Source organism: Thunnus albacares, chromosome 23, assembly GCF_914725855.1.
Source record: "Thunnus albacares chromosome 23, fThuAlb1.1, whole genome shotgun sequence".
Taxonomy (NCBI): domain Eukaryota; kingdom Metazoa; phylum Chordata; class Actinopteri; order Scombriformes; family Scombridae; genus Thunnus; species Thunnus albacares.
The window spans coordinates 14,781,403-14,808,293 of record NC_058128.1 but is presented as its reverse complement, the minus strand read 5'-3'; the positions used below and the strand labels follow the sequence as shown (position 1 = coordinate 14,808,293).

General features: G+C 38.9%; 5 protein-coding genes across 10 annotated transcripts in view; 2 read left to right on the top strand and 3 right to left on the bottom strand.

The window, feature by feature from the left end:
- Positions 1-5,977, bottom strand: part of tfec (transcription factor EC) — a 58,878-nt gene extending 52,901 nt beyond the window's left edge. For 4 of the 5 annotated variants that reach the window (XM_044342624.1, XM_044342627.1, XM_044342628.1 and 1 more), the window contains exons 1-2: positions 5,519-5,977; positions 3,082-3,217 (exon numbers count right to left, since the gene is read on the bottom strand). The gene's annotated coding sequence lies outside the window, so the exon portion shown is untranslated. The remainder of the gene's footprint in view (positions 1-3,081; positions 3,218-5,518) is intronic. The other variant, XM_044342626.1, reaches the window with a different exon arrangement.
- LOC122974735 (aldo-keto reductase family 1 member B1-like) lies at positions 5,104-12,299 on the top strand. Its single transcript, XM_044342634.1, has 10 exons — positions 5,104-5,281; positions 7,024-7,191; positions 7,308-7,424; positions 7,647-7,724; positions 8,072-8,194; positions 9,187-9,293; positions 10,601-10,682; positions 10,985-11,068; positions 11,177-11,259; positions 11,364-12,299. Exons 1-10 carry the CDS (start codon positions 5,216-5,218, stop codon positions 11,404-11,406), a joined length of 951 nt encoding a protein of 316 aa, XP_044198569.1. The 5' UTR covers positions 5,104-5,215; the 3' UTR covers positions 11,407-12,299.
- A 44-nt stretch (positions 12,300-12,343) lies between these two features.
- Positions 12,344-17,645, bottom strand: LOC122974734 (aldo-keto reductase family 1 member B1-like). The gene is made up of 10 exons (XM_044342633.1): positions 17,263-17,645; positions 16,573-16,740; positions 16,012-16,128; positions 15,608-15,685; positions 15,339-15,461; positions 15,144-15,250; positions 14,975-15,056; positions 13,940-14,023; positions 13,727-13,809; positions 12,344-13,566 (listed from the first exon to the last, which is right to left on the bottom strand). The coding sequence occupies exons 1-10, from the start codon at positions 17,395-17,397 to the stop codon at positions 13,524-13,526; spliced, it is 1,020 nt and encodes a 339-aa protein (XP_044198568.1). The 5' UTR covers positions 17,398-17,645; the 3' UTR covers positions 12,344-13,523.
- Positions 17,646-18,911: 1,266 nt separating this feature from the next.
- LOC122974832 (dnaJ homolog subfamily B member 9-like) lies at positions 18,912-23,994 on the bottom strand. The gene is made up of 3 exons (XM_044342821.1): positions 23,893-23,994; positions 23,314-23,558; positions 18,912-22,710 (listed from the first exon to the last, which is right to left on the bottom strand). Exons 2-3 carry the CDS (start codon positions 23,528-23,530, stop codon positions 22,232-22,234), a joined length of 696 nt encoding a protein of 231 aa, XP_044198756.1. The 5' UTR covers positions 23,531-23,558; positions 23,893-23,994; the 3' UTR covers positions 18,912-22,231.
- Positions 23,995-24,082: 88 nt separating this feature from the next.
- On the top strand, positions 24,083-26,677 carry LOC122974831 (THAP domain-containing protein 5-like). 2 transcript variants are annotated; one of them, XM_044342819.1, is made up of 3 exons: positions 24,083-24,180; positions 24,935-25,121; positions 25,372-26,677. In XM_044342819.1, the coding sequence occupies exons 1-3, from the start codon at positions 24,092-24,094 to the stop codon at positions 26,146-26,148; spliced, it is 1,053 nt and encodes a 350-aa protein (XP_044198754.1). In that variant the 5' UTR covers positions 24,083-24,091; the 3' UTR covers positions 26,149-26,677. The 2 variants fall into 2 exon arrangements, with proteins under 2 accessions (XP_044198754.1, XP_044198755.1); XM_044342820.1 differs by lacking the exon at positions 24,083-24,180 and adding an exon at positions 24,383-24,599.
- The last annotated feature ends 214 nt before the right edge of the window (positions 26,678-26,891 follow it).

Below are 26,891 nucleotides of genomic sequence, written 5' to 3'. Positions count from 1 at the left end.
GAGATTTAAACCAAATTGTGTTTCCTCTTTTTTAACCACCTAGGAGCGGGGTGCAAAGGGAAGTTTTTACGTCAGCTGCTCCTATATTTGAGACAGAAATAATCACAGATTCTGGCAAGTCATCGTGTTGCATAACCATTGTTTCCCATAAATTGATCAAATCGAAAATAAGAAAAGAAGAATAAACTAAAAAAGTTATGAAAGAGGTTGAGTCTCACAGTGATGTCTGTGGTTAAACTTTGCTGAGGGTTTTTTCTTGAGGGGGTTGGGGGGAGGATTCTCAACCAGACTATGTACTTACCTGGTAAATTGCAACAGATACTTCAGCAGATATATGCAGCATGCACACTTTGATATTGTTGTCAAGGTCGATACTAAAAATAAAGGCTTGACTTTCAAGTCCAGACTGAATGTTGTTAATTTCATATTCTTGAGACAGTTTGTCCATAACTGATCAGCGCTGCTCGACTTGGTAAGAACAAAACACACAAGTGTTTTTGGTCAGCTTTAGGGAATGGTGACATTTCATTCCGGAGGAAAAGGGCTCCAATATTGCATTCATGGTCACACTGTAATCTGCATAATGACAATGATGAACAGCCCATCAGGGACGATTTGAGAGAAAAGGCCTCCAAATTCCCCTTCAGATGCATGTTGATTGTGTTTATTCATGGCAGTTAGGTTGATGAGGGAGCAATATGGAGGAGGTTGGATGGACACTTGTTACATGTTACCGTTAAAATAGCAGACATCTCTTGACAAAGAACAAACAGCGAAGCCAGACTGAAATCAAGGCGTCTGCGAAAGCTCTCAGGAATGCAAATTCAAAAGCACTTCATTACTTGCTTTTTCTCTGCAATCTTGTGTCTGAGAGACTGAACTAAGTGGTTAATCAAGCCAAAAACCAAACCATGTCTGAGGGGCCAGAGAGGAGACACCTCTGCTCGCAGACAAGACCAAGGCTGTGTGTGTGTGTGTGCGCATACATACATGTATTTGTGGGGGTTTTAGATCCATACCACATCTGGTGTGGATCTAAATTTGAAATAATTGGTATTTGGTACAGAAGAAATTACTTGTTACTTACAAAATATTAGAAGTATCTGTTGAGATGTAACCTTTATGCAGAGTCCCAATTCTTTCTCAAAATTTTAAAAAAGTTTTCTCCAAATAAAGACCTGGATTTTCAGTGAGTTTACTGGTATTTGCTCACAGCACCATATTCAAGAGCATCTCAAGAAGAATTTCGGAGCGTTGCATTGACCTGCACTGATACTGGCATTCAGGTGCAAGGTGGCAACTAAAAAGAATATAAAGCTTGATTTTCACCAGCTGTCCTCTCCCCTTACAAGGACAAGCTTGCAATATATTACGCATCATGTAGTGTGAAATTATATGATATAAAAAAAAACTAATAGGACAAATGAAAAAAGCAAATATTACATGTTATAAAAAACTTTAAGGGAATGCAGCATGCTAGCAAACAACTCCAAATATGCTGCTAGTATAAAGGCTCTTTCACCCATACATTCCATAAAATTAACTGAATAAATTGCCTGAACTATTCTGGTAAAGGCAGCAGCTTCTCTTGTTCACATAAGCAAGTGCCTTAACATGATTTTAATGCTATGTGACCATCCACACACCAACACCAATGGCACTAAAGTTCTCTGTTGTCTGAAATTAGATGTGTTTTACGTCAGAGTGTTGTGCATGCGTGTGCTGGTGACGCTTTTGTCCGCACAATAAACCAGTATGGATGTTAAACAGTAATGTTACATTGCCTTAACTTATTTAGTGCCATTGCAGGATTAGATTAATTTTTACGCGTAACAGTAAAATGGCATAAAATTGTGACAGTGTGTGCTGAATCTGTGACATGAAGATACTGACATTGTTACAATTTAGATTATTATGCAGGTGTGTTCCACTGTATCTCTTTGACCATATGTTTTTGTAGTTTTATGATATTTTAAGCAATAAAGTGAATCAGTTTATGGCTGCAACTTTTATGTTCAAGATCTTCTGGTTACTTTCTTGATTGGTCTATAAATTTCTTGTTATTTCCATCCAGCAATCCAAATCCCAAATATATTTTTATTTCTAAATCACAGAAGACAAAAATTGTAGCCAATAAATTTTCTGTAAATCAACTAATCAATGGATCGACTAATCCTTTAAGCTCTAAATCAATTTAGACTCGCCCCTTAATCCAGGTATTAGTGTAAACTGTTGCTTTTATTGTAAGTTTTAAGGTATTCCTCTCAATAAACTATGCAGGGCTCAAATCACCCTGAATAATCTCCCACAAGAACATGTAACCCATTTGACGAATGACCATGATTTACTCATGACGTAGGGATTTCTCTCACTGATCTTGTTGTTGTTCGATAGACGGAATGTGCGGAATGCCAGTGTGTGAGTGAACTCAGCAGGAGCTGACACTCGACATTAGATTTACGGGTGGAGATTATGACCCAGGGCACTCTGGCAGAAAGAGAGAAAAAGACAGCAAAGCCAAGGCCAACAGGGAGACGAGAGGTGGAGAGAAAGAGGCAGAGAGAATGGAGCAAAGGCCATGAAATGAAATGAGGTGTTTGATCTCTCCAGGACAGGTGAGGTCTTACCGGTGGAGTGTCTGATCTGATGTAGAGCCTATGAAAGAATGAATGGACACCACCAGCCGCACATTATGTCCACACAAAATGGAAAAGGAGACAGTAGCAGCTCTGGCATTGTGATCTATGTATTTATTTGTCACACCACCATCCCTTCTCTTACTGTCCACCTAGCCTATGAATATTTCCCCCTTTTTTCTTCAGATACTTTGAGCAACACACTCTGAAACCTCACCTAAGTCTACACTCTTTGTGTAAAAGTTTCCTTGAGAGTCACTTGGTTTTACTGTGTTGTATCTTCAAATGCACGGCCATTTCTCTTTTCCTTTATTCTAATCGATGCACTCGGTACAGACTAGTGAAACGGTATCTGCCTGTAGACGCAGAATAAGAGCCTCTGAAATGAAAACTTTCCCCCCTCTTTTATATGGCAATTGTATGTGGCTGTCTTCGTCTGGTTTACCTGTGGGTCTTTGATCATGACAGCACGCGACAGTGTTTGATTCCTGGGGTACTTTGACAGTTTGCAGGCTGGCAAAAGGCCCTCCAGTGTCTGAAGTTAGATCAGAAGAGACAGGGCCTGAAAAGCTGGCGTCCAGCTGGGAGAAGATCAGAAGCGACACAAACTTTAGCGAGAGCCATTGTGAGGTACACAGTGGCTGCCGGCTCCCATAACTTTTCCCTTTGTATGTTTTCGCTCTCTTCTCCCGCTCTTATCTTCTGCACAGAGTGTTGAATGGCTCAGTTAAAGGTCTGTGAGGTTTTATCTGATTTTAACTAAAAAAAAAAGAAAAAGAGAGACACCTTGTATTTGTTCCGTCTTTTAGCTGTCTCTCTGGGTTTAAGGCTGGTCTGTGTGTGCACATTGTGAAGATATGTCTCCTTTACAGTGTAAGCATAATGCCATGAAGAAGAAGTAGTCAAAGTGCTAAATACTAATTTAAAAAAAACATAATCTCCCCCATGACCACACAATGACTATATCCTGTGCTGGTTCAAAGAGCATTTTTGTAGTTAAATCAAAGATTGGACATGTGCATGAAAGCATTAAGTGAGATCAACAGTACTGATCAATACATATAATTGCTGCAGTCAATGTCATTTCTGGCTATATTTGCTAATGTTTGAAATTATGTGATTTTTTTTTTTTTTTTTTTTTTTTAACTTTGGAGCCTCAGTTAGGTGATTTGAGGAGACTGTGTTACATGTTCAGTGAGTGTGATAATGGTGCCCTCTAGTGGTTGCATGACTGCACCCACAAAAACGTTTAGAAAAATGCAAAAGGCATGTGTTGTTTTGTCATGTGGCCTCTCAGGTGTGGTTAGTCTGGGAACTATCTTGGGTATTTGAGTGTCTGAGGCGCCCTGTCAAATGTCACTTACATAGCACACAGACTGCAAAACATGTAAAACAGCTTACAAGATAAGCTAAATCATGCAGACTGCAGGTCTGTAATGCCCCAGTGGAACACAGTTTATTGCATAAAATGATCTGATTATTATATTTTCATTACTTTATATGTGATTTTACTTATGGAGATGCATATCAGTACTGGACAAAGTAATAATATTGTGATTGATTTCAAACTTATTGCCCAACTCTAATGTGCATTTTGTTCTCTTGTGGAAAGAGTATTAGGCTACATTTTCTTTGTCGATGTCTTTAAAAGTATCAGATTTGATTTGAGAACGTATGCAAAAGACTTTACTTACAAATTTGCAGTGCTTGAGTAAATATGCACTGGCTGGTCCAAATGATTGCATCCATGGCAATCAGCAGCCTCCTCAATAGAGTACCAGTGGTGGAAAGTGAATAAGTACATTTATTGAAGTATTGCACTGAAGTACTTGTACTTTTATTTGAATATTTCTATTTTATTTTACTTCCCTCTCCATTACATTACATTTCAGAAGGAAACACTGTACATTTTTTGGTACTTTGACAATTGTAATCTTAACATTTTACACGCAAAACATATGATCAACAAATAAAATATGATGCATATATTAAGTAGTTCAAATTAGCTTCCCCTGTCGTTTTTTGATTTCATGACTGTATTGCTGGGTTTTTATGTTGATTGTCTTGTGCTTCTTTATGTTTTTTTGTCTTTTAGCATCTTGAGACCATGTTGGAAATAGCCTAAGTGTATTGGATTTGTGTTTTTTTGTGTCTGTCAATCCATAAAATCAATCAATTGAACAGTTTTAAGCAGTGGAAATTCAAGCACATTGTGCTGTGCGAGACATGAACTTTCAACCATAGACTGTATTGCGACAGAGTGTTTTGTTTCATTTAAGTAAAAATCTGAGTACTTCTACCACTGCCAGTACAAACATTCTCTATTGTAAGGGATGTCTGGGTTTGCCTCGGGCCCTAAAAATCACTTCGTCCGGCCCTGTGTGGATTAATATGTTCAGAATTGGACAGAATGAATCAAAGCAGAGTGACCGGAGCGTGTGGCCTCAGTTCACCCTAAATTAATTAAAAGGCATCATTAATCGATAGACGATGCTGGTGTTCAGCTAGCGCCGTGCACTGCATTTGCGCTCTCTGCTCGACTGTCACCACCGCTCTCAGGCTCTGCTCGTCCCGAAGAAATGGCAACAACAGTGAAACTGAACACCGGTGCACAAATGCCCATTGTTGGACTGGGGACGTGGAAGGTGCGTGTAATGTATTATTACTATCTTGCTACATTTAGCTTTAGTTAATAGTTAACTTAAGCTAGCTGTGCGCGAACAGAGAGTTCGTGACTGGAGACTGTAAGTTACATAAGTGTGTCGTTAAAGCTGTCTTTTCTCGAAATACCTAGAGAAAATTAAACTTAAAGTCGCCTTTAACTGCATTTTACGCTTAAAGTTTTTGTCACTTTGGCTAATTTACAACCATATAGCACCAACCTTGGCTAATGCGCTCCAGCAGCAGGTTTTGTATGACCCATGACCGTCGTGTGCAAAGCTGCTGCTGAGTCAGGTTACGCTGCACAAACGGTGGGCTTTTCATTGTAGTCTTTCATTCAGTGTAATTCACAAAAGGCACAATTAAGCTAGTCTACGTTCAGTTATAGGCACCGACAATTACGTAACCTAACCCTATAAGTGCTTACTTAGCTCTTCATCGGGCGTCATCCCGGAGAGCTTATTTCCTGTCACTTGTGGACAGTTCAAGCTTTTGTGCACTTCATTTGAGAAGTCTGTCGTTTGCTGCTTACAGTGTATGCTTTTCTATAATACAAATATCTAATAGTATTTAGTACGAGTTATGACATAGACACACGATAAGTAAATACCAGTGGTGGAAAGTAACTAAGTACATTTTCTCAAATACTATACTTAAGTACAATTTGGAGGTACTTGTACTTTACTTGAATATTTCCATTTTATATCACTTTATAGGCCTACATTCACTCTGCTACATTTCAGAGGAAAATATTGTACTTTCTACACCACTACATTTATTTGACAGCTTTTCAAATGAAGATTTGACACAGTGGATAATATAACAAGCTTTTAAAATACAACACATTGTTAAAGGTGAAACCAGTGGTTTCCAACCTTTTTGGCTTATGTCTTACAAAAAACAGTGTGTAGTTGGGGTCACATTTCAGATGTCTATTATTCTTTCCTGTTTTTTATTCGTTCCTCTCCCATTAATCATCTCACGACCCCTCAGATTTATCTGGTGACTCTTTGGAGGGGCCCGACCCCTAGGTTGGGAACCACTGGACTAAACTAAGTCACTGTATATAAAGTGGTTCAAACTATCAGTCAGAGGGACAAAACCACTACTTTGACTAATACGTCAACTACATCAAACTGATAATACTTATGTACTTTTACTCAAGTAGGAATTTTCATGGACTTTTATTTGTAATGGAGTATTTTTACATTGCTGTATTGATACTTTTACTCGAGTAAATGATCTGAATACTTTGTCCACCACTGGTAAATACAGACTTTGTTGTCCACCAAGAGGAAAATTGACAGTCTGTACATGGCTTTCCTCCCACCACAAAAGACATAGGCTAAATATTAGGTATTAATAATGTCCCAGCCTAAATACACAAAAGAAGAGCTGGAGTACACGCTACCCCAAGAACAATATTTAAGTGTAATTAACTTATCTCATATCCATTATCAACCAAATTGTCCCGAAAACTGAACAGAGAAACTAAATGAGGAACTAAAAGTCTCTTATAGACACTGGATAGCAGTGGCAGTTTTGTGCAATTTGTATGTATGTTACACTGAACACTATACAAATATTTATTAATTTGTTATGGTACAGTATATCTCAGAGGCCAGAGAGTTGCTAAGGTAAGCTACAGGGTGTACATCCGAACCAGTTCTAGTAAATAGTAGCTGTACCCTGTATACCACAATAACTTACCAACCATTTCTATTAGTCTCCCCCAGGAAAGGTTACAGAGGCAGTGAAAGCAGCCATTTCAGCGGGATACAGGCACATCGATGGGGCGTATGTCTACCAGAACGAGGCAGAGGTGGGAGAGGGTATTCACACCATGATCAAGGATGGAGTGGTCAAGAGGGAGGATCTTTTCATTGTTAGCAAGGTGAGTTGTCTGTGCATAAATATTGCTCCCACAAATGGGCATTCAAATAGATGTTTCCTGTTTCTATACTGGATTCAAACAGTGTATACTAGCTCACCTATCCTTTCTTTTCATAGCTGTGGTGCACTTTCCATGAGAAGTCAATGGTGAGGCAAGGCTGTGAGAAGACTCTCAGTGATCTCAAACTGGACTACCTAGACCTCTATCTAGTGCACTGGCCCATGGGTTTCAAGGTAGGAACACTATTCTCATGTCCTGCTTGACTCTGTCAGTGTGTCTGTGAGCAGAATGCACAGAATTAGACCATGTTAGATATCCCTTAGATGAAATTTCCTTTTACAGTGCTATCCGCACTCATATTTTGCAAGTTTCATTCAAGACTGAGCCTCCATACTGTCAACGTTGTAGTAATATGATGTAAACCTCATGGCTATAATTCATTTGTCATTACACAGGCTGGCAGTGAGCTATTTCCTTTGGACAGCGCAGGAGAGATGATCAATGATAATACTCACTTCCTGGAGACATGGGAGGTAAGTTATCAGCTTAAAACTTAAATATCAGGAAATTAAAGATCTAAACAATGATTCCTGATTATTGTGACTCAGTGGGGACATGTACAGACACATTCATAAAGGCAGAGGATCCACTACTAAAGAAAGTTGCTGGAGTTGGGGGGATCTAAGCAAGGTGTCTAGATGTGTTTAGCCTAGCGCAAGCTTAGAAAGTAATGGAACAAGACCTGAGATCAGTGAGGCATTGACACATTTTTTAGAGGTTTGGTTGATATATACATTGGGTTCAGTACGAGTTACAACCTCTAAAAGTAACCTCAGTAAATGTCCCAATTAAACATGTTTTTTATGATCAATTTTCTCAGGGGATGGAGGAGCTGATGGACGCTGGTTTGGTGAAAACTATTGGTGTTTCCAACTTCAACAAGGAGCAGATTGAAGCCATTCTGAAAAAGCCAGGCCTCAAATACAAGCCTGCTGTCAACCAGGTACACTAAGGAACGTATTTACTCTTGGTACACATTCATAGAAGGAAGACATAACACATTTCACCAGGTAACAATTGGGGCTCGATAATGTTTAACTTTACTTTTGCAGCCTTTTTAGATATAATATGGTTGAGTCATGGTTAGCATCTAGAGTGCTGAGCAGAAAGCAAACAGATACATTTCAAGATTGCGGTCCTTAAAGGGCAAGAGGCCATAATGCCATTATCTGTCGTCCCCTATCAGGTCTGAGAAATAAATGTCTTCTTAATTCGTAACGCGCCACAGCAGTCTCCCCTCAGGCTAGACCAATTAGCTGAGGCGACCTTATATTTTTGCTGTTTTTCAGAACCATCGTTCACCATCAATGTCCTGTTTTGTCTGGTCTTGTTGTATATTAGATTACAGCACCATTCTCCTTCTGCCCTTTGTTACCAAACACAGAACAAAGTCATCTCAGAAATTGAGTATCAGTGAATTTATCATAAAAAATAATGACAAAAAAGTACAGTAAGCTCTACATGGTTATGCCTAAAGCAATCATACAAATGTAGTCTTGTGCCTCACTGATGTAAGCACTCATCAATTTCAACATTTTAGACATAGCAGGATGTGATGGATTAGGGAAAATTGAAAACTGTTATGTAAGACACTTTTCTTACGTAAATATAGCTGACTTTGAATTGAACCAAATTGCCGAAACTCATCATCAGTCAAGATTATGCTCAGACATGAAAATAATTTCAAGGGCTAGATGGTCACTGATACAAAGTATTACTGTACCTTGTATTATGCAAAGCAAAATGTTTTTTAATATGTAACATAGTCTAATAACGTGTACTATTTACTGATTTGCTTTGAGCAGACAGGAGAAATATACCAGGACACGTTGTACATTATTACATTGTAGGCATTGAATTTCCATTATGAGTCAGTGCAACTTGCAGTGAATAAGCAGGCTCATTAATTCATCATTTGTGTGTTTGTCTGTCTAGGTGGAATGCCACCCGTACCTGACTCAGGACAAGCTGATCAACTACTGCCACTCTCAGGGCATCGCAGTGACAGCTTACAGCCCCCTTGGGTCCCCTGACAGACCTTGGTCAGTTAGTAGAATAATTAATATTATAACAAAATATCAGGTATATGAAATAACAGTTCTGAAATCAGTAAATCAACACAGTGCTACAATATGGGTCATTTTTTGTTGATTGACAGTTCGGTATTTGTCAACCTCATTATGTCTGTCATGTCTCTTCGGTTAGTTTCAACTTGTGACTGTTGTTCCTCTTTGTCTATGTAGGTTGTCTGTGCGGCATATTTTGTTATGATTTAGACATTATGTAATTGCCCATTTTTTTGTTATCTCCGCCAGGCATAAGTCTGGAGGAAATCATGTGTTTGGTCATGTGTGTCCATGTGTCCGTGCTTGTATCTGTCCGCAGCTAATCTCGCATAGTACTGGACCCATCAGCCTAATATTTTTTGTGCACATTTATGACTGTTTGCTCAAGGACCTCTCGTGGTTGCAGACAATTGTTGAAAAACTATTTTAGAATGCGTTTTATACCGCCATTGACTGCTGACTCCTCATTCCTCTTAACCAGCTGGTAGGAGCAGCAAGTGCTCAACAACTGCAGCAAAAGGCATTTCCGGCAATCAGCTAGGCTAAAAACAAGTCTGTTTCAGGCCACATTTTGGCCTTTGTTGTGGCTCAAAAACTGACATCCATAGAAAAGTTTGGTCTCATCTTGAACTGAGCATCTGCAGATTAATTCCATACCTCATATGTTATGATCCGCCCACGATACGAGATGAATAAATCCCCATTTTTGATGACTTCACCGCCTTCTTGGCTGTAAGGGTGCTAGGAGGGACAATTGAGTGAGATTCAACTCTTCCTTGTTTGGGAGGAAAGAGAGAGGTAGTGTAGGTAGGTATTTTGTGTGGTGTGTGAGAACAAAATGTTCTAAATAATAGCAACGTTTAAATTGAGAAGTTTGGATTTACCGTCCTGTTTATTGTTACTTTAAGTTTATTCAGTTGGGTGAACCCAGGCTCGCTTACAATACCATCACACTGTTCTATGCATCTAAAAGAAAACTGAGTCTGTACATGCCCTCAGACACACCTAGTGGACATGTGTATTCTGCTGAGTGCACTCCTCTAGTTTGGGTGTGTTTTTGACTGATAATCTTAATTTTGCGCAGAGATACCATTGCGTCTTTGAGGCCCTGTTCTTGGTCTCATGTTGCTTTGAAAAAGCACACATAACAGTGTTGATAGTTTAAACAGCTGCTCATATTTTGTAGCAATTTTTGATTGTGGTTAAGTGACTTGAGAGTAAACCCTTTTCTGACTCCTGATTGAGTCCTGTAAATAATAATGAATGTTGTGTTTAAATTGCAGGGCTAAACCAGAAGACCCTTCACTGTTGGAGGATCCCAACATTAAGGCTATTGCTAAGAAACACAAGAAGACACCTGCTCAGGTACGGCACTCACATTTGCTCAAACACAATGTAAACAAAACCAAATTAAACAAAGCTTAGAATAACTGTCGCACACAAAAAAGACTGCATGTTCCTTTTTCCAGTCAGACTTGTATTTATAAAGAACAATGTGTATCTTTAGTCTGAGGTTATTCTCAGTAGTAGTAGTAGTAGTAGTAGTAGTAGGAATTGACACAAATGCAAGAAAGATAAATGTAGTATAAATACCATTCACATGACCTTAACTGTTGTTGGGTAAAAGTTATAACCCCTGTCACGTTCAAATGTTAATTCCCTGCCAGGTCCTGATCCGCTTCCACATTCAGAGGAACGTGATCGTAATTCCCAAGTCGATCACACCTCACCGCATTCAGGAGAATTTCCAGGTAATTAGCAAAGAAATAGTTCAAATATTGCTGGGATTAGCCCTCAATCTGCTTTACTTACACCCCCTTTTGGCTCATGTATGAAGACTGTTGTTTAAATCCTTGCAGGTGTTTGACTTTGAACTAACTGAGGGGGAAATGAAGACTATACTAGGATTCAACAGGAACTGGAGAGTCTGTCCCATGCAATGGTGAGATTGTGGTCTTTTGTGTTTAGTCTATAACATTGTTAAGAAGATGTTGTGCATCAGGGAACATTTTTTGATCTTACCTTTTGTTTTTTTTCTCTCTATAGGAGCACAAAGCACAAGGACTATCCATTTAACGCTGAATTCTGAAATGAAAAATGCTGATTTTTCCACAGGATTACAGTGGTTGCTGTGGTTTGCTTCGCTCTAGACTGCTTGGTTCCTATTCTTTAGAGCAGGTGGCCTTGCATCTGTTTTTCATTATTATGTTACATTTCTCAGAAGAAATGCCCACTTCTTTTGTTTACCCATTTCATCTCATTACAGTTTTACACACACTCCAAAGACTTATTTATAGCCAAGTTGAAAAGCTCCAAAATTAATCAATAGAAATTAATACTGTGGTATCAGTTTTGCATTTGTACAATCGAGACTCTTCACTTGAACACATGTGAGCACAAGAATGTATTTGTTTTCTGTGTGTAGCAAATTCTACTGTTAAAGTTTGTTGTCAATGTGGTGTGTTGAATTACTGAAGAACAAAAATGCGTGCCATATAATGTACAGATTTCAGATACAACTCTGAGTTAGTTCTGGAAATAGAATATTGTTTTGTTTTGTTTTATTTGAAGTTTTACATGTTTGTAGTGTCAAATGTAAGAAAACAATCTAACAAATAATTCTCATAGCTAAACCACAAGTGAAAATCAGTATTTTAATCAAAACACGTTTTTATAGCACAAATATGATACTTCAAAAACACTCCTCATTTATAAACCTGTCGTTCTCCAAATTTCTCTTTCATAACAGTATTTTTCCTGTTTGACTGCCAAGAATAATTCCTGTCACAGCACTATTATCTTGACTTGCCTCAGGATGATGAAGCACTTCTCGTTATTATGAGTCATATATGGCTCTTCATGTGGAATCATGTGTATTAAGCCTGTTGCGGAATAGCTGCTTTCACTTCCCATATGAACTGTTTGTAAAGCATTGCAATCCTGTCCTGTGGAAGAAAATAAACTGAAGAGACTACTCAGAAACTGTTTATGCCTCTTAATGTCCACTAGGGGTCAGAAAAGCCAATGGTGAGAGTGAAAGGAGGAATGCATGAACTGCTGTGTGGTGCTATGAGGAGCTGTCAGTGACACACAGGTTAACACACTTTTAAATGTAGTGTGATATGTTTTTTGTGACATACAATTTGCTTATTGTGCCCCTCTAGTAAGTGTTGACAAGTCTTCCTTTAGCTTTCATGCACCAGAGGTGTGCCCTACTGTCTCTATGAGTCTTATATAACAGCCATTTGAGTGCAAGTATCCATATTTATGACAAGTAAGAAGTTGAAGTAGCAATGAATGTTTATTATCCTCCTGTCAGGCAGGAAATTAAGGCTGTAAACAAAGAAAATGGACCAACAGTCTCAGGTGTGAGTCAGCAGAAAGATCTGAGAACTGTGATAACTAAGATGTTATCAAGTCTGGGGAGGCAGGAGGACTGATTCAACTCAATGGAGGAGAAAGGTTTAACAGCAGAGATTAAATGTCAATATTTTGTCAGGTCAGATAGTTCACATACTGTTTTGGCTGGATTGTCACACAGCATTCATATTATAGGCAAGGCAAATTTATTAAAGTAGTACATGAACAGAAAGGAAATTCAAAGTGGTTTACATAAAGAATTAAAAACATATACAGCATAGAAACAGGTTAGACATATAAATATTTCATGAAAAAGGACTAACATAATCAATATTACAAACACTACAACAATTGTGGGTCACATTAGGTTTATTGCTAGTAGTATTTTGTTACCATGATCATACAGTACATAGATTTATCTTGACACATAAAGAAATTAGGCCATTTTGTCAACTAATTCATGTTGCAGTGTTTTGTAACACTTCAAAAGATTTGTTTGGATTGTATTTCATTATGTTATTGTGTGGTCGGTGCACCCTTCGCATTCTACTTATGTTTATAAGGAATTATCTTAGATTACAGATCCATATTCCCAAATATAGTTGTACTGTCTATTATCCTCTAACTTTCTCTGTGGATAACTTTAGCAAAACAAGCAGACTGTGTCTGTAACCCACAAATGCTTTCATTTGTCATTCATAAATTCAAAACATTCAAAACATTCATTCATTCAGTAGCAAAGATTATAAAACAGTAATCCAGATAAAAGTGAAGATTTTGAATAAAAAGAATGCTCAGTAGTAGATGAAAAGAAAGAAAAAACTATGCAGCATACTGTCTGATGTGTTAGTATTCTGAATTCAGTGGGAAATCTTTGTGTTTTGAGCCCCTGTAGAGAAACAATGAGAAACATACATTACTACTTTGCTGGTAATGACAATGCACCCAGTAACCTCATCTCAAGCTTAAAGAAATTTGATTAGATCCAGCTGTTAACCCATCATATCTCTTCCTGTTGTTCTCTTTTCCCTGTTTTCATGTCTACTCACCATAGCATGGGGAAACCTCTCCAATTTTTGTTCAAGCTCAGCATGACCTTCATGTCGTCTTCACTTAATGCAAAGTCAAACACCTAAAAGAGAGAGTAACAGCCAAGCAGCTCAGATCCTCAGTAAAACTATAGTTGAAAATTAGCCAGTATTAATGACAAAAATACGACAAAAATAATTATCTTCCACAGTTTGAGGATTGTTATACTGTACCTGGAAATTCTCCTTGATTCGATTGGGCGTGACTGACTTGGCAATGACAATCACATTCCTCTGGATGTGGAACCTGATAAGAACCTGGTTGGGACAGTGCATAGCATTGTTTAAGTATTATTCAGGGGTCTTCTGGAAAATCTTTGCATGACCACATGTGATGGACGGACACACAATACTGTACTGTTTAATTTGCCACTTTTGTAACAAACATCCACCATGTGACAACACTGACATATGCTCCTTTCTGACTTCCATTATTTGACTTAGAATGGAGCTTTACATAATTATGGACAAAGAGGTTATGCACCCATCAACCAAAACACATACAAATATCACTACAATACAGTAACTGTCTCTACTAGTTTGTGTCGTACACTCGTGCTACTGCTGTCTGCTCTGATCTTTACACCCAATATGTGCTTTACTTTGTATTGCTAATAACTGGAGAATGTGGAGCGTATACTGCTGTTATTATTTATGAATTACAAGGCATTTTGGATAAATGGCACAATATATGCTCCATTACAAAATTTAGCTTTGCATCTCAAACTTCAAGAGCCCCTGCAGACAGGTTTTAAGACATATAAAATACTCTTGGAATAATAATTTTTTCCAGATACATTTCTCCAAAACAGTTCAATTATGTCCTTAAAAATGTTAAAATTACATCTGCTTCTTCTCCCTCATTGAAAAATCCAGAATATATGAAAGTGCAAACATTTCAAAATTGTTAAATACTTCAGTGTATGTGCACCAGAGGCTTCGAGTTTCCACATTACACTTGTGTAAGTTGAATACTGGACAATTGGCTTCCAAAACTACTTGTGATGTCACAAATCCTGCTCGTAGGAACACATCTTTTAAGTCAGATTTAAGATTAAGCTTAAGATCTAAGGTGAACTTTCCCCCCTTCAACACATGTATGGTCTTCTAGTGTTAAACTCTGCACATATACTGTATCATTCCGCTCACTGAAGCTCAAACATCCAAGTGAAATAACAAAAACCTTAGGTAGATGATTTTCTTTCCTACCTGTGCAGGACTCTTGTTGTACTTGTTGGCGATAGCCTTTATCTTAGGTTCCTCCAGGAGAGAGGGCTCTTCAGATGAAGCCCTTTAGTAAATAAAAATTAAAAAAAAAATACAATATGCAACAGTTGACATGTAAATCTGTGGATGCTATTCTATGAGTGCTGCTCACCAGGGTCTGTCAGGGGAGCCCAGAGGGCTATAAGCTGTCACTGAGATGCCCTTTGAATGGCAGTAGCTGATCAGCTTCTCCTGGATCAGGAATGGGTGGCACTCAATCTGCACACACAGATACATATCACTCAAACGCACCCTTACATATCCTTTCTTTTACATTATGTTACATATTGGCAATCTTGTGTTGCACCTGGTTGGTGGCCGGCTTGTACTTGAGGCCTGGCTTGTTGAGTATGGCCTCAGTCTGGTCCTTGTTGAAGTTAGAGATGCCGATAGCCTTGACCAACCCGGCATCTACTAGCTCTTCCATAGCCTATTAGACACATTGCACGCTTGTATTAGTAATGCATCTTGTTTTAAAATGTCAAAGGTGCTACTGTTTATGTGTTCATCTATAGTTTGATGCAAGTTGCCAGCAGTCAGTGTGTCAGTTTGAAACTTATGGGTCCCTTAAATTACCTTCCAAGTGTCTAAGAAGTTGCTGCCATCAGAAATGATCTTGCCGTCCTCATCAAAAGGAAAAAGATCGTCCCCTGGCTGCAGTGGTAAAAATAAAAACGTTAAAGTCAGAACATGAATTCATTTCATTCTTATTCCTGATAATAAAACTTGTATGCATCCACAATATATAAACTGTTTTTCTTAGCTATCATAGTAGAGGTGGAGGTTGCAGAGCAAATGTTAAGTAGGGAAACATAACAGTCTGGGGCCCACAACGTGTAACTGTTACACAATTCACTGAGGTCAGGTTTGCTTAGACAAGTAAACTAGACCAAAGGTTCAACTTGAACATAATCTTTTGATGGTGCTGGTCCTACACACTTCTGTTTTCTCTGGCTAAGACAGGGCTGTAGTATGCAAACCTTCATTCCCATAGGGAAGTGCATGAGATATAGGTCCAGGTAGTCCAGTTTCAGGTCATTGAGAGTCTTCTCACAGGCCTTCCTCACTAGAGATGGAAGGTGGAAGGTGCACCATAACTATGGAAAACAAAGAGATTTTAATAAATATACCTGTTGGTGTGATGTGAGGGTAGGGCAAACTGGTAATCTGGTGGTAATACTTCAGTATTATTATGTCAAATAATCTCCGGGAGGGACCAAGTCACATACAGTATGTGGCTACTGTAAATAGTAAATTGCATGTGATGATTACATTGGAGGGGAGAGAACTAAATGTAAAATAGAAGAGGCACCTGACTAACAACAAGTCTGTCCACAGAGTACACTCCATTTTCAGACTCAAAGTTGTATAAACTCATCATCCCCCTATCCTTCCTCACCAGCTGACAAAAAATAGAATAAATGCACCACAAAGTTTAAAGGTGGTAACTAACTCTGTTAGAGCAAAACAGATTCAAATTGAGAAAATATGTAGATTTACCTATATATTTTTGTAACTTTTTATTGACTTTTGCTGTTTACCTTACTGACGATGAATAGATCCTCTCTCTTCACCACTCCTTGGTCCATCATGGTATGAATTCCAGCCCCAACTTCTTCTTCATTTTGGTACACATAAGCACCATCGATGTGCCTGTAACCAGCACTTATAGCCACTTTTACGGCCTCAGTGACTTTTCCTGGTTCTGCCTAGTGAGGTAGGGAGATACAAAAAACAGGAAATTACAGACACAGATAAGCATCCAACTGTGGCATTGATTGTCTTTTATGTGTGGTTCTGGCTTTATATCAGTGAATGAATAGGTTCTATTCAGAATATATGAAATAGTAAGAAATGAGTGCATGTAAAGGGCATGTTATCAATGCTGGCATCACCAGTATGACTACTGCTAAATTCATCTGTTCAGGCAGAGGTTAGTGTGCCGTAAAATATTACTCATCTGGATGAGTTTCGGATCATGCTGACGTCAGGCAGAATTAACCAGTTCACTGTATTGCAAATACACTACCTAAACAATAAATGTCACTATACTCTTGTACTTTCTAACTTAGTTTGTAGGTAGATTAGATTAAGGAAAACAGATACAGGCAATAGAACCCCTGAAATGTAAACAGAACTGAGAGGACATGAGTAGAGGCTCCGTATCCAGTCCGTCCATTCATATTTTTTCTAAACATTTTCTATTATTAGGATCAAATGTTCAGCCTTACCCTCCATGTCCCTAGACCCAGCATAGGCATCTTTGCTCCGTTGTTGAGTGTAACTGCAGGTATCATGTTGGAGATCTTCAGCTGTGCAAAGCAGACTCTCGCTAAACTGCACTCAGAGAAAAGGCAGCTTTTCATGTAAAAGTCAGCGAGAGAGGAGGGGTTAATAGGCAGATAGAAAGTGTGTCTGGGTTTGATTAGTCACGTCTGCAGGCATGGATCCAGATAATGAAAATTTTCTGTTGACAGACAGAGAGGCATTACAGAGCGAGGAATGAATCAGCACAAATGGTGTGATTATATGCAAGATTTGCACTATATAGCATGAAATCTGAGCAGAGGGTCTCTATGAAATTAGAAATTCACTGCTTTCATTCACTCTGAGCAGCATTTTGAAGAGACACAAACAAGGTTTAAGAAAGATTATCCGTTGTTTGGGCCTAATTTGTGTCATTTGTTGTGAATTATTAAATTAATTAGTATTCCTGTTTTCTTTATGTTGTGTGTTCTATGTTATTAATTCTGTATCACTTTGAGTTTCACTTTGAATGAAAAGTGGGGTCAAATTAAATGTATTATTATTTATTACTTTATCCATTTTGTCAGTACAACAGGCAGAATAATTTATCACTCTACACATGTTTATTTAAGGGTTGTTTGTCTTTTTGTTTGTTTTTTGCATTTTACAAATGACAGCATTATGTTAAAGTAAGTATGTAATTTTTGAAAGAGAAATAACAATTTTTTCCTCTCACAAAGGTAAAGTAGAATTAATTTGTAATAAAATACACCCTTTCTTCATTCAATACACTCAGCCTTTTTGCTGCTACAGTCTTACTTGGTCTGGTATGACCAATAGCTACTGAACCAACTACTGTTACACTCATTTTTAACAAGTCATAAATAAACATTTTAGTGTTTTAGGGTTTGTTCTTTTGTTTTTTTTCCATCACAAAAGTTAAACGAGAAATTAACACATCATTCTGATTTGTTGATGTAATTCCCACTTGTGGCCACATGGGTGTCACTGCTGAGCAAAAAGTGGATAGTTTTGCTTTAAAACTTATTAGTATGTATTGTATTATTAGTATGATAAACGTGCCTTTATCTTACTATGCAAACGTTACCTTTGATGCCTCGTACATGAAGAGAAGAACACAAACATATGGCATTTGAGAGATGACTACTCCTGACTCCTTGTGCATGTTTGTTCTTGTTTTTACTAGTTCACCAAGACCAAGAGCGGGGTGTATTACGAAGCAAGTTCAACATACCCAGGCTTTCTTTGTGTGAGCTGGCTCGACAAACCCTAAACTCGCGATCAGAGATAAGTGGTATCACGACGGTGGTTATGAACTTTCTTTGTTAACCCAGGCTTTCTGCTTCAGAATCTGTGCGTGTCCCCATGAAGCGGGGCGTTTGCTGGCAATTGCTGATTGTGTGAATTAATTAATTATAAAACCAATTCAACTCTGTCCCATAATGAGGGCTAAGTGGAAATCACTTTAGTTTTTGGCCAAATCAAAGTTAAATTAATATTATATATTTAATATTATCTGTGATAAATACCAATACACTAATCCATTTTATTCTATTTTTTGTTCAAAGTATTTCTTCATTAGTTTCTTGTTTTTATTAGTTGTTGTTGTTTAAAATTTGAAGTAGTTTGATATATTGTAACAAAATCCCATCCCACAAGTAACCCTAACCTATTGCAGCATTACAAATTTACAATATGACATATCAAATCAATGGTAAGTATGATACAAGACTAATCAATTTTCTAATCGATGTTCTAATAGCTGCAGTACCAGCAGTGTTAAACGAACCTGGCAGCAAATCAGGTGGTTAGTGAAACGGCGGCGCTTTTTATTGCCGATTTAAGCCGAAACTCGGAACATAACCTGCTACAGACCAGGTTAAGTTTGCAGTAAAAGTTACCATGGTGACGTAGCCAGGTTAAAAGAGAGCCACCTTCATGACATTGAAAACCCTGGCTTTAGGCTCAACATACTTTGCTAACCCACTAATCTCGCCTCGTAGTACACCCCTCTGCATCTTCCTGTGCCAACAAAAACATGCAAGGCTCAAATATTTCAGGTCCAGTTCACAGAAACCAGCTCAGCAGATAAAATCAGATTATGAAACGAGTGAGATAAGCAAGTTAATGACCAATACTAACACAGCTTGTGTGGCAACACTGAAAGCCTAATGGGTGGTTATAAAGTTTTAATGGCTTTTGATAATGCCTTTTATATGCTGTGTAAAGCGGTATCAGGGTAGCATCTGAAACAGTGAAGGCAGCTGGTGAGTGTGAGGGTAAATGTCAGGAAGGAGGTTATACTTGTGCATATACATGGTAATGAAGGACTTAGATGTGTAGTTGTAAAGTAATTCAATACAAAATATAATACTAATATATATATGAATTAATAAAGTCGTAAAAATGGGAAATGCTGTAATGAACACGCCCTCAAATTTTTATGATGGAGTCCATTTGCGAATGTTTCACCATGGCCTCAAACCTGGAGGGAAGCTCTCATGTTGATCACCACAAGCATAGATGTAAATGGTCTAAATGGGGGAAAAAACAGTCACATTTGGTTGATTCTGGGGGTGTTAGCTGAAACACACCTGGATGTGTTGTGTTGTAACTAGTTTCACATCTGCATTTTTGCCACTTTTTTTACATACTTTTAACATGTTTTTACGCCATCTTTTGTTTCTCTTTTTTATAATTGCAGCCACTTCCCTTCTTGTTATGTTTGCTGTTTTGATTTTCACTGCTCCACAGCATGAGCCTCACATCTGTTTGCTGTTACGACTTGGAGTGTAGTATTGCATGCCTGCAGCTGTCGGCCACATCTTTATCTCTGGATGTTTTACCGTGTAAGTGGACAGGGATACAAGTCAAGAATTTAAAGAGACATCTCTCTCTTTTATCAGACATTTAATTGACTGTTTTTTATCCATTGGCCTACCAAACCAACACCTATCACTTTCAGCTTGTGGATTTGAGAGGATGGTGGCTGATATGGCTTGACATTTTATTGTGCTTTAGGGTTGGATCTCGTGGGCAATCAGCTGGACTGCTTGAAGGCAATATAGTCTTCCTCTTAGTCATGTGCTGTTCCTTCTCATAATTTCAGTGCAGCCTTCGACGAGTGGAATTCAAAAGAAATTAAATGTCATACATAGTTAAGACAGTATAATTGAATTGATTCATTTGCGTTGTTGTATTTAACCTTTGATATGAGTGGCAGTGACCAAGCTACTGAAGAGGGCAGATAGTTTTATCTTCTGTAGTTAAAGTCACATTTATTCTCTCATTGCTCTGATCTGGTCTGATTTAAATTTGAGACATAAAAAGGGAAAACTTTACTTCTTTCTCTTGTTATTATGCTTCCCACAAGTATGTACTGTACTCTCTGCTGTGCCACATTCATGTTACTCGTCTGGACTCTAATTTTAAACACATTTTCTCACCCACAATGCCTTTGTTTTTGACAAACTAGTTTCTCTGTATCATCTGGCATTTCCTCTCACAGGCTGATGTCCATTGTGTTCCAACCCTGCCCTCCTGTTTTATGAAAGTACGCTCTCTGCTGGAGTTTTACTTGAACAACAGCTTTCTAGAACAACAGTTGGCTACATTGTAAGGTGTACTATTATGTCTCATGGAAAATGGGCTGACAAAAATAACAGGAAATTCTTATTTTGTATTGTACTCCAAAGGACAGCACAATTAACACCTCTCCGACATAGTTTGAACTAAATTTGATCATTTGAAGCTTCACAAAGGTAGTGTTAGTTGCATCGTTATTAGGTTGGATTGATGAAGACAACGAGTCCATTTCTCCATTTCCCAAAATGAAACAAACGCATTTGCTCTTGTAACTTTTTATTCATTCTTCAAACATTATCCAACCAATCAACATTCAAGTCACTCTCAGCATGCACACACACACACATACGCACACTCACACAAACACAAAGTGCGGATATTAGACAATGACATTTATACAGCACTGTCTATGAAAGATAGGCAACATGAAGAGCAAAGGTGCTAAATATTGCACATTATGATCAGATCAGGAAAATAACTTTTCAGACCAAACATTAAACAAGTACACAAACTTTGCCTGTTGCTAAGTTTACCAGCATTTGTCATGGGACTGATGTTCATTTCCTAGCCTGACTGTGTGAAGGTAGATGCATCTCTATAGGAAGAAAACTAAAAACGAGGTAACAGTTGATAACTCGCACACATCTCAGGAGGTGAGGCTCCATTTTCACAGCAAAGTCTGATGCAAGTGCTTTACATCCAAATTTGTGAGAGTTAAAAGTAATTTGTTACTGTGTCATTTTTTGCCAGTCTTTAAGCCGATGAATAAAAACCAAGAAAGAAAATGTACAATGTCAGCGTACACTAGGCTTAGATGGTTTTACATTAGCAAAAGGTTTATGTTGTAGGGAGCACAAAAATAGTATGGCGTGAATAGCTGCAGAATGTTTAATAAATCTTATTGCCTGACTGCTCTCATAAGAAAAAAATCTTTTAAATTTTAAATGATCTTTTAAGCTTATGCCATACCTGAGACTACAAGAGTGTACCATCATAAAAATGATTCATTTTCACTGACACAAGTAAACATGATGAACCTGGAAAACCAGGTGATAGGGAGGTATCCCAACAAACCTAAGACTTATTTCTGCTGTGCTGTGCTGTGAGCAATAATGTGTGTGAGTTATTGCTTGGAAGCAGCCTTTTTAAATCAGGCCAACTTTGATATTTGTTCCTGGAGGAAATTACATACGGCAAATTACAAAAACCACACAAAACCATGTTCTTATTCCACCGAGTGATAAATTAGCATTCAATTCCAAAACCTCGACTAAAAGACCTTAACACAGCAGTGTCCCAAGTGGCTGCCCTTTGAAGAGAGCCATTTTTTTCCACGCTCTGCTTGTCTCAGGAGCAGTCGGTGAAGGTGGTCACCATGTTGCCCCTACGCTGGGTCACTGTCCTGCAGTGCTGCTTCCCCGAGCTCTGGAATCTGCTGTCAGTCCTGGAACTGTGGGAATTGAAGGAGAACATCTTCTCCAAGTCCTCAAACACGTCATCAAACAGCCCTCCACCAAAGGCTCCACCCTGCTGAAACTGTCTCCTCTGTCTGTTCATGGCCTCCCGGTGAGCCTGGAAGTGGCTGTCAGAGTGTCTCTTTTGGTGGGCTTGATTGTGGGAGTGGAAGTGGTGTTGGTGTCTCTGACCAAAAGAGTCATAGTCTTTGAAAAGGTCATCAAAGTTGAAGGACTGGAAGTGCTGGTTGAAGTTGTTGTAGTTGAAACTGCCTCCTCCCCCTCCTCCTCTATGGCCCTCCCCTGGTGACGGGCCATGGCCAAGCTGGTCATACTCTCGCCTCCTCTTATCATCTGATAGCGTCTCATATGCTGGCAAAGACAAAAACACGTTACATCAGTCATTGTAGCTGATGTGTAGACGAGATAACAGGGAAATGATCAGTCATTTGACTACACTGCACACTTCTTCACTGTGTTAAATACTTCTTTACCTTAGTAAATCTTGTTTAATCTAAGGCAGTGTAATGATAGATTTGTTATCTATCAATTGTAAAAAATAAAAAGAAAAGACTATTTGAATTTCTGTCCTATTGGAGCTGTCTTGTTTCCATATAACTCACAAGTGAAAGATTGTGGCAATAAGTATTTGGACAAATGTCTTTCAGGCACAAACAGTTGATAAAAAAATCATTGAGATCATGTAAAGAGCACAAACTAACCAGGAAGGCTGAACTGGAATGACAAAAATAGAACAGTCACTTACATCTTCAGTTTATTTATACCTATTCTACAACTTTATGCTAGTGTAAGGGTATTATTTTTGCATTGCTTCACCCAAAATCCTAAATTTCCTTCTTCAGAAAGTTCTGACTGGCAAACACAGAAAACACCTGGTGTAAAAAAGACAGCTGGGTATGTAAATAGACTGAAGCAGTTCCACTGCATTACAGAGTGACATAATGACACACTTACCCTCTGCTATTTCTCTGAACTTGGCTTCGGCGTCTGGGCCCTTGTTTCGGTCAGGATGGTACTTCAAGGCCAGCTTATGAAAGGCCTTCTTGATCTGGCGCTCAGAGGCATCTTTGGGCACCCCCAGTATGTCGTAGTAGTCTCTCTTGGCCAGGATGAACTCTGAGATCAGCAGAACATGCACTGCTAGCAGCAACACAGACTGCGCCGTGGCCATACTGCTGGTTTTAGCACCTTTTTTGCGGCTGTGAAGAGCAGTTTGACAGCTCCGTTAATGACGCTTCACACATCACGAAACGGTTTCAAAATTCATGACCTGTGTACTAATTATTACGTTACATAAACAGCTTTATAACGGAGTACAGGTTGTATGACGTTAACTTACATTACTTTGTTAGCTAGTTTCAACAGAGAGCCTTTAGAGGCTCAAGAAAATGACAACTCACCGTTTTAGTTGAACAAGTGAGAAACTTAATCAGCTCTGCCTACGTAAAGCTTGTTAATTATACTCTGTTTTTTGTTTAAACATGCAGGTTAACTACCCACGACAAATAAAGCGTAATGGAAACAAGGCATTACCTGGAGACTGGGTGACAAACAGCCTGGGGATACCTCTATCAGCCGCCGACAGCTCCAGCTGATGCGAAACGAAAGCTAACAATTGTTGACTAGCTGCATTCCTGAGCTGTAACACCACGACTCGCAACGCTATTGGTCCAACATCGTAACACAGTGACTCAGATCGCTGTGATTGGCGGAAACATAGCGCACGTGGAGGATGAGAATAGTCCGAAAAGAATCCATTCGAAACAAGATATTTACCTGCGCTTACTCCAGTCTTCGCTTTGCTCTCCTTTCGATGAAGCTGTAAGACCTTTACATGTTTACATCCCACTCTGTGACATGATTTAGCATATGCGTGTATTATTCTGAATTGAGTTTGTGCAAAATATTTGATAAATGCTCAAAAGAGGCATGTACGCTCACGTAGAATAACTCCTCGCTTCGGCGTGGCTGAGCAAACGTTGTAATCACAGATGGTACGTGAACTATCTTGACAATTAACTTAACCACGATAACGTCATCTCCGCTACGAGAGCCTACAACCCGGAGGTGGCAATTCGTGTGTGCTTTCTGTTTTAAAAAAAATAGCCACAAATGTTTTTTTTCTAAACGTTTTCATGTGGTGTATCTGCAGATATGCCGCGGTACTGCGCAGTGAAAGTATGCAGGAACCGCGGGGGGACTGCTTCTAGACAAGATAACAAGAGAATTAGCTTCTATCCGTATGTCTTCTGTTCTTTCTGCAATATGAGTTGAAATGTTTGTTTATTCAGCTTCAAGTGCTGCTTTGCTGATAGCTTTGCATCTTTAGTCGAAGATAATACAAGTTATAGTAGCTGTGGGAGGTTAACAGTAGTGTTTGTCATTTTAGAAACAATATTAGCAGGTAACTAGGATGTACACTATGTTTTTGGTATTTATGTGATGTAGGGTAAAGGAAAGGAGATGCTGGGGAGGCTGTGCAGAATAGTGATAATGTTAGGAAGGATGCAACATACAAATCATAATGCTATTCAGCTGGACTGACAAAGAGTTAACTTTTCTGTCATCCCTTAAGGTTTCCCTTGCAAGACAAGCCCAGGCTTCAGAAATGGGTGGACAACATGAAGAGGGAGGAGTGGACCCCGAGTCGACATCAGTATCTGTGCAGCGAGCACTTCACAGAGGACTGCTTTGACATCCGATGGGGCATCCGCTACCTGAAGAACACAGCCATCCCTACCATTTTTCCTTCTGTTGAAGATGTATGTTATCTGTCCGTAGACACACCAAAAACTCAAGATCTGGACCAAATAAAAGCTCCCTGGTATTTATGTAAACATTTTCTGCAAGTGAAAGAGGGTAATGTGGAAGAGCACTCTTTCACTTGCAGTTTGAAGGCGATCGAGAGCTGAGTTTTGGGCGTGCAGCAAGCCTTTTACTTCATTTTTCATTCTATTGCATGTGAAATTCAGATTTTCTTGACTAAACCCATCTCCTTTTCTTTTATTTCAGGATGGTGAGAAAGTAACCGCCATTAAAAGAAGCCCCAAAGCCAAATCCAGGACATTTGACATTGAGCCCACTGGATCTGACTCCCCTCTCAGTAAGAGGCCGCTCATATTGAGCAGAACATGCAAAAAGATCCAGTCAAGTACAATGAATCATGTTGTCGCGGAACACACAGAGATGACAGATCCAATTCATGTAGGTGTATTTGAGCTGCCTCTTGTCTCAGACACCGGCAACTTCTGTCATTCAAATCTCTCAGAGATACATACTGCTGCTTGTGAGATACCAGGTGACAGTGGGATGCCAACAGAGCACTGCCTCTCACTGTCCCCGTGCAATGAGCTCCATTCTGAAGAGCAGGCTGACTCGACTGTGACTGTGTTGTGCTGTGAGTCACTGGGCTCTTTCTCCAATGGCGAAGCAAATGTGGATGCAGCTGCCCTCCAAGCAGCACTGGGCCAGGCTTTTAGCTTTATTCCTGTGGAAATTGTCAAGGATGAACCTGCAGGCTGCTTTTTAGGGGACAGAGGACCCAGTGAGGGAGAGCACGTTTCGGTTTACGAGCACTCGTACTGCAGACCTGACACGGACAAAGATCAGCTTTGGAGTAAAATCTTGGGTTTACATGAAAAGATCTTGGAACTGGATCGCAGGGAAGAGAGCACTGTGGCAAAAATCCGCACTCTGGAGACTGAGATAAACCTCCTGAAGAAGGATAGTGCTGTTTTTAAGGAGAAGCAGAAAGTTTTAGAAGATTACATATCATCTGTTTTGCTCTAATTTTGCAAGTAATTGACAGCTAGAGACTCTGAAATTAGCTTGTGAATGTGCATTTATTTTAATTGTTACACTTGAGTCACTTTTGCGAATATGTGTCACATGTTCTAATACATTCCATACATAAAGTACAGCAGCAGAAATTGTGTCTGATTATACAGCTCTATTGGTACTCACCCATTGATCTCATAATTCCATTTTACAATTGTATGTCTGCTTATGTCCATGTGGTGGCACTGTATGACCATCTTTATATGAAGCATTTTAAATGACTTTTTAAAGCTCTGGTTTTCAGTGGTTTGTTGCTATGCATTACTTATACATATCCAAGGTTTTTCTGTCAGGTGTCTACAGTTTTTACATGGTCAGATCTCAGATGTCATCAATAACGTATTGAACTTGAAAAACTGAATGTCTCTATTTCTGTTTTTGTTATGCAATGCCATCAGCTTGTTGAATTTTATCGTCACGTTTCTGGTTGTGTGTTAAACAGTTGCCTTCATTACAGTTGGTGTTAATACTCATGATTTTATATAGTTGGTTTTCATATGTTCTGTTTTTCTTGATATTTGCAAAGTATCTTATTCTCAAATTGAGTCTAAATGGTGATTTGTTAAGGAATACTGGAGATTATGTCTGAAACATTACATTTTCATCTGGAAAAATGATTTCCTCCTAAACTTAATTCAACAGCTACTGTTTGCTGTGCCAATACACATAGTGTGACATAGTGTGATACATGCAAT